The following is a 10,865-nucleotide window of genomic DNA, read 5'->3' as shown; positions in this document are numbered from 1 at the left end:
AGACTTGTCTACATATTATGCAGCTGATGGGCGTGACTGCCAGCTCTGTGTAAAGAAATGGTAAAAGTGTAAATTATTTAAGTTTTTTCCTGTGTTTAAAGCTATTTCTTTCTTTTTTATTGTTTACTCTCCTGTGCTATTCTAATGGACTTGTTATGTTCATTTTTGTCTGTGTGCTTTGTGAAATGCTTGCATATGTGGATCTTACAAATAAAATATGTTGCTATTATTATTTTTTCATTATTATTATTATTATTATTATTATCATTGACTCCTGTGTAAGAAACTGATTAGGAGGCATTCCTAAGGGTCATCCCATAATTCAGGACAGCCTACGTTTCCAGTTTAGTCTTACAATTATCAAGAAGTGAGCTTATAGCTAAAATCCAACCTAGTGGTCACCTGCTCGTATGTCCACCTTGGTCTAGGGTTAGGAAGGGTTCTCGAAAGAAATCAATCATTAATTCGGTTCACAAGCAAAGCAGACAATGGAATTATAGGTAGGTAGTTATTTTTATTTAGGCTATTATTTAAGACTATTATAATCATGAGACAGCATTATTTACCTATGGAAGATCAAATTTGGTTTGATAACACAACAGAATACTTAATTACTTAAGTGCTTAAAAACATAATTATTTAAGAAGTTAATGATCCTCCTGCCTTCATGTGTACTGACTCACACCAGCTGTTGAGAACACTTTCATTGTTCTACATTTGTCATTACTGCTGAAACATATACATGAGGACTGCTTTGAACATGTTTATGTAAACAAAAATCTAGCTTGTTCAGCCCACAATTACTTACAGTTCCTAGCTTTTCACTGTTCCTTAGTAAACTGCCAGTTACTATGAATAAAAAAATATATATTTACACTACAAATACATGCATAATGTATATACAAGGAATTGTAAAACAAGAAATTCACATCACATCATGTGTTATATCTGAGGCACCATATATATATTTAATATTATGCATTTTGATTGTATTTGTGTATGGCTTAAAATTCCACACAATAGATTTAATATTACAAGTTTTTGAATATATTTCTGCATGATTTTAAATGATTTACATTGAGTTTTCGTATGTATTACATATTTCCTGATTTATTATAATGATTTTGCCATGTACAGTACTGTGCAAAAGTTTTAGGCACCTAAGCACCTTATTTAAAACCTTTTATCTTGGTGATAAGTGTGTGTTTGCTTGTAAAATCACCATATACACCGATCAGGCATAACATTATGACCACCATTTCATCAGCTCCACTTACTATATAAGTGCACTTTGTAGTTCTACAATTACAGACTGTAGTCCATCTGTTTCTCTGCATACTTTGTTAGCCCCCTTTTAACATGTTCTTCAGTGGTTAGGACCCCCATGGACCCTCACAGAGCAGGTACTATTTGGGTGGTGGATCATTCTCAGCACTGCAGTAACACTGATGTGGTGGTGGTGTGTTAGTGTGTGTTGCGCTGGTCTGAGTGTATCAGACACAGCAGTGCTGCTGGAGTTTTTAAACACCTCATTGTCACTGCTGGACTGAGAATAGTCCACCAACCAAAAATACCCAGCCAACAGCATCGTGTGGGCAGCATCCTGTGACCACTGATGAAGGACTAGAGGATGACCAACACAAACTGTGCAGCAGCAGATGAGCTATCGTCTCTGACTTTACATCTACAAGGTGGACCGACAAGGTAGGAGTGTCTAATAGAGTGGACAGTGAGTGGACACAGTGTTTAAAAACTCCAGCAGCACTGCTGTGCCTGATCCACTCAGACCAGCACAACACACACTAGCACACCACCACCACGTCAGTGTCACTGCAGTGCTGAGAATGATCCACCACCCAAATAGTACCTGCTCTGTGAGGGTCCATGGGGGTCCTAACCACTGAAGAACAGGGTAAAATGGGGCTAACAAAGTATGCAGTAAAAGAAAGTGCACCTATATAGTAAGTGGAGCTGATAAAATGGACAATGAGCGTAGAAACAAGGAGGTGGTCATAATGTTATGCCTGATTGGTGTATCATTAGAATAAATGCAACTAAATGTTAGTTAATGTTAATTGTATTTGTTGTAATATTGGTGGTTTTCTGAGAAAATAAATACTAACTGACCAGTTAATGAACTTTTATTTAAAAGTATTGTTTGCACAGTATTGTATGATAACATTTTTTCAATAAAAGTTATTAATGTCTAGAATGAATGGTTCACAAAAACTAAAAATCTTAGCTTAGTAGTACTTAGTAGCAGTTTGAAATGAGTAACTCAACCAGACATTGCAACAGTCTCAGTACAATTAACACATTTACTTATATCATTATTTTTAACCATAAACATGTGTGTAAAATTTGCATCAATTCATTCATATATTCCACAATTACACGACAAACCTTCTTCCTAAATGTCAAGGAGGTGAACCAGCAGCTTTATGCTGCAATGACAACTCACTCTCTATCAGTATGTTTCATTATTAAAATAAAATGGTCTAAACACAAGTAAAAAAACACTGAATTAACGCTACCTGCTTTCCAGCCCGAGGAATCTCTTCATCAGTAGAGCAAAACAATGTAAGAAGAGAATACATTTCTCTCTCTGTTTCCCTAACAAAGTAAGCCTGCAGAGTAGGAGAGTGTTATTCAGGGGTGACAGTCATCTTATCCCCATAATCCTCTTTAATAGGATTCGTAGAACAGCACTTGTGCAGCAGGGAAAGTGGGCAGTGAATGGGAAATATAGGTTTATTGTCTTATTTTCCCACACTCTGCATTTAGATTTGTTATTAATTTCCTGTGTCTTCTACTTTTAATTACTGTAAAAGAAATTAAAGCTATTCAATTTTTACCATGTCCTGCTGCAGCAACACCTTACTCTTTCTTTCTGTCTTCATCTTTAACATTTATGCATTATTAATTTAGAATTTGGCTCTTGTTTAAAGTGTGGTGGCTCAAAAAGGCTTTCTCAACAAATCAGTGGTACGCAACTAGAACAAATCTGAATGTTTAGTGAAATATAAGCCTTGTATTTGTAGAAAATGTTCAAAGTGATTGCCCATGGAAGAAGCTGCATGCAGCTCTGTAGGCTGAATGAAAAGTTATGCACTCTGGATGTTTGTCTGGATTTTCTCTTATGGTTCATCACTAAAAGCTTTTCCACTTGATGGACCACTCAAACGTAGCATTTCTTAGGACTTTATGACAAAGCTCCCGATACGAGGAACATGAAAGACCAGCAAGGTCAGAGCTCCAATACAATCATGTTGTTTTTTATAAAGATGCTTCACTCAACGCTCACTGAGTCAGCCAGTAGCCTTGATTACTACAGGCTTATTAATACAGTTGGTGATCTCTAAAGTCGTTGATCTCAAGCTTCTTTTCTTTCTCTCTGTGTTCCCTTTTTCTCTCTTTTACATTGTGTAGATAGAGGTCATACACCTTCAGGGATCCACTAGCACGCTGAATAATCACAATTGTATAAACTGTTTGCACCATTCAAGACATTCAAGACACTATTATAGTTCATACCTTTACCATATGGCTTGAGGATGCCTATTGCATCATGCTCCACATAAATGGATAAATGCCAGTCACTTCTGAATTAAGTTCAATCACATGTAATAATAAAAGCACAGCAATTTAAGGCTGTATCGAAAGTATTTTAAATAAGTTCTATGTAAATGTTAGCACTAACTGACTGCAACACTGATGTAATTCCATCTGAAACTAAACTTCAGCTTAAATATGAAGATTTCCTTTTTCCAATCCATCCTTTTTTCAAATAACTAAGACCCAGATTTAGCACCTGTATGCTGTCAGCCAAACAAAATGACAGACGTCATTGACTGGATATGGAATTTCAACCTTTAATAATTCCAAGCCATGTAAACTGACACTGCTGCCCTTAACATATTACAAAACAGCATCTTGATTTTGTCAGTGACAGCTATCTGATAATCCTCACTTGTCCAGCCGTCAATGCCTGGTGACATTTCGATGTTAGCTGGTAATTTGTCATGCATTATTCTTCTGTAAGGTTCAGGATACGCTGGGTTTTCCTACTATGTTCCATCTTGAGAGCTAGAGAAGAAATTTCGTAGTATTTGTCCTTGAAAGGTGTGTCACTTAGGTGGGCGTATAAAAGAAGAGCAGAGCGATGGTTCAGACATCAGAAATATACAGACTCACACGTGGTCGGACGTCTGTGTGGAGTGGAAGAACCTGGGGAGGAACATTCACAGACACTTCATCATCTTTCTTTGCAACAGGTGAGTAATCTCAAATGCAGAGTTTCCACTTTTGTATGACAAATATTGTCCAACTGCGATGTCTCTGTTTTGTTTAATCATTTTTTGCTTTTTTCTTTTAAAGAAATCACAATTTTGGATTCGATCAGAATCAACACTTATTTTCTCACTTATTCTTTAAGCTCTTACTTCTTGCTTACATGTTACTATTCATATTACCGAAGTTGTTATACTCTCCTGCAGCTCCCCTGTGATGATTAGGGGATTGAGAATGATGTGTCCTGTGTGGCTGTTGGCTCTGGCTGTGCTGTGTGCAAGCAGTGCAGAGGTGAAAGCTCAATGCTGGGAGAACACTCACTGCAGAGACCTCAGCTCTGAACAAAACATCCTGGTGAGTCTCTGCTTCTGCTGATGATTCTTTCCACCACTAGAGTAGCCACCACAAACTTTCAAAGAATATTTGTACAATAGTTAAATGGTTATAAAAAGTTGCTTTATTGTTCATTTAATACATAAACATTGTTAGCTTATTTTCAATAAGTGTAACTATACACATAATATATGCTATATGTTTGTAACCTGTAACTGCAGAACTTATATACCCTACTAAAAATTAAGAAAATGAATGTCACACTTATCATGGAAATCAAGACCTTTCCCAACAATACAGCCAAAAAAATGTATATTTCTTTGCAGCGTTTCTGTAACAGGACTACATACACATAACTTAAGTTTACAATTATTATGACTTAAATAAGATACTGATAAGGTTTTATTTTTAAGATTTGGTTCCTTTCAAGGTTTCGTGCCCTTTATCTTTTCACTTCCATGCTTGGCTTGTTTGCTAGGAGCCTGGATCTGGACTTCTGTAAAATGACTTTGTAACAGTGTCTTTTGTAAAAAAAAACACTAAACAAATATATTTAAATTTGAATTTAATAATGCAAAATAACATTTTCGCCAATAAAGGACACATATATCAACAAATTAATACAAAAAAGATACAAGATTAACTTTTACAACAGTGATAATTTTCCAATATTTGTGCATGTATTGTTTAAAAATGTATAGTGGGGCAAAAAAGATGCCATAGTTTTAGAATGTCTCTGCCAGTCTTCACTGAAAGTAAACCCACAAAAATAAGGATTGTTAAATGGTTCTTGACTTGGATGTGCAGTCAAGTGAGGTTTTTCTATGGTATTATTTCAAAGAACACATTTGTATTATATTTTTGTGTGCATCTCTAAATCTGTTCGTTTGTTTGTTTTGTTGTTTTGTGTTGTTTCTGGGAAACGTTAAACTATGCTAATTCTGTTAGTGTCAGACATGTAAAAACTGACTGCCAAGACATGTTCTACAAGAAACTTGCTGGATTATAGATTATAGATTTATTAGTTTATTGTACTGAGTTACTGTGCTTTCTCCCCAGGACTGCATCAATTTGTGCAAGTCTGATCTGACAGCAGAGTCTCCTCTTTATCCTGGAGATGGCCACCTCCAGCCTTTACTGAACCCCGAACCCAATGAGGTCCCTGCTGCACTGCCCGCTGTCGCCTTCTCGCCCACCCAAGAGGAAGAAGCTCCAGAGTTAGGCCCACTGCATGAAGACAAACGTTCCTACTCAATGGAACACTTCCGCTGGGGTAAGCCTGTTGGCCGCAAGCGCCGGCCCATCAAGGTCTACACCAATGGGGTGGAGGAGGAGTCAGCAGAAGCACTGCCAGCCGAGATGAGGCGTGAGTTGGTCACAAATGAGGCTGACTATCCTCTGGAGGACAGCTCCTTCAGCCAACAGGAGAAGAAAGATGGTTCCTACAAGATGAACCACTTCCGCTGGAGTGGCCCCCCAGCCAGCAAGCGCTATGGTGGCTTCATGAAGTCTTGGGACGAACGCAGTCAGAAGCCTCTGCTTACACTCTTCAAGAACGTCATCAATAAAGATGGACACCAGAAGAAAGATCACTAAGGGTACAGGAGAGGAACAATCACATTAAATGCGTTATATGAGAGAGAGAGAGAGAGAGAGAGAGAGAGAGAGAGAGAGAGAGAGAGAGAGAGAGAGAGTGAGAGAGAGAGAGAGGAAATAGTTTTTATTCACTGCAGATAACTTGCTTTTTTTCCCCTTAAATTCTTTGAAAAGTAGGCATATCAGACAGCAAAAGGTAGATTCAGAAGAAACTGGTGGGGCTTTGTCAACCAATAGCACTTCGTTCTTGTAGCCAGCAGTACATTTACAATGTAATCAACAATAAATACTTACTATTGTACATAGAAATGCTGTGGTGATTAAATGTTGGTCATAGCATTTTTAGGTGAAGCATTTTTATTTTATTTATGAACATGTACGATATTGTAAAATATGAAAATGCTGACCATAAAACAATTATATTTCAAGCACAAATCGACAATCTGATTCTTTGGAGTTGAAAAGATGCCAAAATATTTTACAATATTGACAATGTTTTTAACCACATGCCAGTTGCCAGTAAAATGCCAAACACACAAGCCAAGCCACTAATTTCATAAAATTAACATTTTAATTATTCATATATAGCCTTTACAACATGTATTTACATCAATATATTATACTCTTTAAGGAAACAAGTGTTCTCAAGAATTGTTTGGGACAGGTAATGCCTTTAACAGACAACATGGAACACAGCGAAATTACCCTTCACAGTGATTGAAATGCACTTCCAAATGCCCTGACAAATTAAGACAAAGACAAACAAGACTTTGGGCATGCAGCGATTGAAAAAGGCAAAAATAAAAGTGAACAAATACTTAGTTATACTGATATTTGTCTCATACATGCAAAACCACATTGGTCACCTCACATGTAAACAATTTGCAATATTTCGATTAACTTCACATTATACCCACCATGGACAAAATAGTGTCTGTGGGGAGAAATGTTCTGAATATTTTACTTTTTTAAAAACAATATTTTACAAAAGTAAGTCAATGTGCCACTTCAACAGAAAAGAAATTAATAATAATAATAATAATAATAATAATAATACCAAAAGACATTTAGGAATCATATGCCTTCAACATTTTGGCCAAACAGGTTACACTGACAGTGACAGGAACAGACTGACTGCCCCTTGGAAATTGACTGAACAACCAAAAATACAGTATACATATGTTTCACTATAGGAAAGCAAATTGTCATTTGGGTTAATAAGTGAGAGACATTAAAATTCACAAGTCACAAGTCAAAGTGGACAGTCATTAAACAGAGTGCATTTTGCAGCATACATACACACACAATGCTCAAGTTTGAATTCTGTATTGTGATCCAGGAAAGATAATCTACTATGTTGTAGTACCCTATACACAGTATGTGTACTGACACAGGAAAAAAAATAAAACAATATCAAGGCAAATACTGCACTGCAGGTGTAAAAGCACTAAGTAAGACTACTTTGACATGAATTTTGTTAAACTATGGTGCTAAATTACTTGGTGAACAGGGACGAAGGAAAAGTAATAGCCAGTTTCTGAGCTTATTTTCACACTGCTTTTCAACTTAGCAAAAACCAAAACTGTCATTGGTTACAGAAATAATATAATTTACACACATCCCCTTATTGTTTTTCTGTAGTTTTTGTCAGTATAGTAAAACTACCAGGTACAGTTGATGTCATGGTTCATGTTATCAGCTATCATTCTTTAATCAGTGTGGTTGATCAGAAACCACCAAACCACCAGAGTAACCAAAGAACACACATTTGTTTGGCCATTGGTTTGGCCTTAAGTCTTATTGCTTCTTAATACAAATTTTATTGCAGTGTGTAAAAAACATCGACATTTTAAATATGCATGAAAACATATGTGCCTGCCTACTCGCTGTAATGTGCCTTTTCATACAGTTCAAATAAAACTGACCCTTATTGACACATTGACAAATGTACCACACCTGTGGAAAAGACAAATTAAAACACACACATCTAACATATTACCACACAATAGTTGAATCTTCTTTAAGGCAGTCTCTTGTACAAATACCAACCAACAGCTTCTTCATTTGGTGTTCACGGCACAAGTAACTGCAGGCATACACACTAGAACTGCACTACTGTACCGCCACACCGTGTCTCTACCTGAGGGCAAACTACGAGCTGCCTGAGTCATTCCACATGATCATGGACACATTAACATTAATTTGAACATTTCAAAATTTTAAGAAATAATTACATTTATTATAAAAAAAAATTATCTATTTTGTTTGATGGGGTAGACATGTTGCTTGATGTACCCTGTCAAAGATGCAGAAAAAAACAACCAATTATCAATGCTAAATAAAAACAAAACCTATCAGCCTTTGAACGTACAGGCTTAAATGATTTCACTTAAAGTGCTAATCCATTATTTTCAAGGCTTAACATGGAGTGGATAGCAAAACTCATGGACACAAATAAAGTTTTACATATTTCTTAAAAATGTATGTATTCATATTTAACTACCATATTTTGTGATAATGTGAAAAGGTTACACATTTGGTTATGGCAAAGGTTTGATGGTAATAAATATTAACTTAAATATTTGAGACAGAACTTCAGTGGCTGTCAATGCAGACATGTAAAAATGCCTAAAACTATATATTTATATACAAATGTACATACAAATGGGACCTTTTTATGGAATGACTCAGCTACAGTCACTGCCCTCACTGAATTAGCAAAAGTAAGTGGTATTCTATTACATCAAGTAAATACAACAGCATAATGGAAATATCATCCACAAATCATCATCATCGTCATCATCATCATCATCCTAGCCTATTCTAGCTAGCCACTGAAGTGTCTGTTTCTCTTCTATCACAGTCAAGTGTATTGTCAATGGCTCTCAATGGATACTTATGAAAAAGTTTCAATGCAAGTCATTTCCATTGATTAGTGCATTTCTGTTTCCAGTGCAACCAAACACAGGCACATTCTGTCACATGGCTCGGGATTCATCTTCTTTCTTACTAAAAGCTTCAGGATACTGGACAAACATAACCACACTTGAACAAAAGTAGGCAAAATATATAATTCAGAATAAGAGTTTAGAAGACATCTTCGCCTGGGAAGGGAACACATGATAAAGATGATGAGTAGCGGCATGGGAAGATTTAGACGCAGCTTCAGTACACACAGAGGTCAGGGAACTTCATCTCGTAGACTGGTACAGAGCGACTCTGTCCATGCCCATTCCCGACAGAACCGGATGGACTAGGAGGAGGCCTATTTGTTTGAGCACGTGCACATGGGGGGGTGAAGAAGGAGAGAGGGAGAGGGGTCAATCACATGAAAAATACAATACAAGCTGTGTTCTTGAACTTTAATCACATTTTGTCCATTGTGCTCAAAGTTATATCAATTCAATTCAATTTTGTTTGTATAGCCTATTTACAACAGACACCATTACATAGAAACTTTGTCAAAGTAAATGTCTGAAGGTGCATGGCACATGAGCGGAATGGGAACCTCTTTTTATTTGTATACCACTTTTTACAGTCAATGTCACCAATCTGGGCTCAAATCCCTAAGAGACTGAGGAAGAAACACTAAAAGGAACTTCAAAAGAAAGGGCAACCCATTCTCCTGTGGGCTGCACTAGATAGTGAAATTATGATAAAAGTAGTACAAGTTAAGAGTTACATTGGCGCTGAGGATGTTGCAGAAGAAAGATCCATGAGATAGGGCATGATGAAAAGGGAGCACACAGATTAAACAAGGTTATACCAGCTCTTCTAGTTGCATATGGAAGGAAAGATCTGCAGACAGTTAATCTGTAACCAGATTCAATGTGGTGTACAGGAGGAGTCTGAAACTGATGTTCTCTGTAAAACTTTATAGCTTTAAAGTTAAAGCTAACATGATGGTGAGTCTTGGAGGCACAGTGTGAGCTGATTAAAAGGGTGGAGGTGGTATATACTGAAAGAAGGACTGAGGGTCTTTACAGCATCATTGTGTCAACTTTATCCTGGGTGCCATTACTTTTGTACAAATTTAAGTGTGTCATATAGAAAAATGTGTAATTTCTCATAAAATGACTTCTCCAGACATATCATATTAACACATCCTGTGCAGGGAACTTAAACTGACATTTTTCTGCAAATTTTAATGCACAATTTCTATTTATTTGCTCATTTTAACATATTGGAAAAATGATATCATAAAATATAAATGTGAAATAACTTTTACACAGGCCACATTTTATGCTTTATTTTTCCCAATATCTTACATTCAGCAAACAAACAGTAACTGTATGTACATGTAAGTTATATATATACTAAAAGGTTCTGCTGTCACGTCTTGTACGAACTGACAGACTGAAATGGACTTCATTTCCCAAGCTCCATTGAGAGATCACGTGACTAGGAACTTCCCTTCGGAATCGGAGTCCGATGTGGACTCCATTACCCAAGAGACACATGGGGGTCATGTGACTCCTGACACATTCCCACACACCTGTCAGAGATCTCAGTCTCCTAAGTACTAACTGGAGCCACCTGTGTGCCTAAATCATGTGTTTAGCTAGAGCAGTATTTAAGCCCGGGCTTTAGCTAGTATCAGTGCGAGGTATTGCTTCCCTGAGAACATACTGAGTGTTATTTTGCAT

At 36.8% G+C, this 10,865-nt stretch overlaps 2 protein-coding genes across 2 annotated transcripts in view; one reads left to right on the top strand and one right to left on the bottom strand.

Moving 5' to 3' along the window:
• The first annotated feature begins 4,182 nt into the window (after nt 1-4,182).
• Nucleotides 4,183-6,654, top strand: pomca (proopiomelanocortin a). The gene is made up of 3 exons (XM_036563704.1): nt 4,183-4,274; nt 4,497-4,644; nt 5,683-6,654. The coding sequence occupies exons 2-3, from the start codon at nt 4,507-4,509 to the stop codon at nt 6,217-6,219; spliced, it is 675 nt and encodes a 224-aa protein (XP_036419597.1). The 5' UTR covers nt 4,183-4,274; nt 4,497-4,506; the 3' UTR covers nt 6,220-6,654.
• efr3ba (EFR3 homolog Ba (S. cerevisiae)) overlaps nt 6,360-10,865 on the bottom strand; it is a 36,800-nt gene continuing 32,294 nt past the window's right edge. Inside the window, 1 exon segment of the mRNA XM_036563703.1 lies at nt 6,360-9,484. Coding sequence (XP_036419596.1) covers nt 9,385-9,484 — 100 coding nt within the window. The 3' untranslated portion in view covers nt 6,360-9,384.

The sequence above is a fragment of the Colossoma macropomum genome, unplaced genomic scaffold, assembly GCF_904425465.1.
Source record: "Colossoma macropomum unplaced genomic scaffold, Colossoma_macropomum, whole genome shotgun sequence".
Lineage (NCBI taxonomy): Eukaryota > Metazoa > Chordata > Actinopteri > Characiformes > Serrasalmidae > Colossoma > Colossoma macropomum.
The sequence above is the reverse complement of the archived record's forward strand: the minus strand, read 5'-3'. Positions and strand labels throughout refer to the sequence as shown.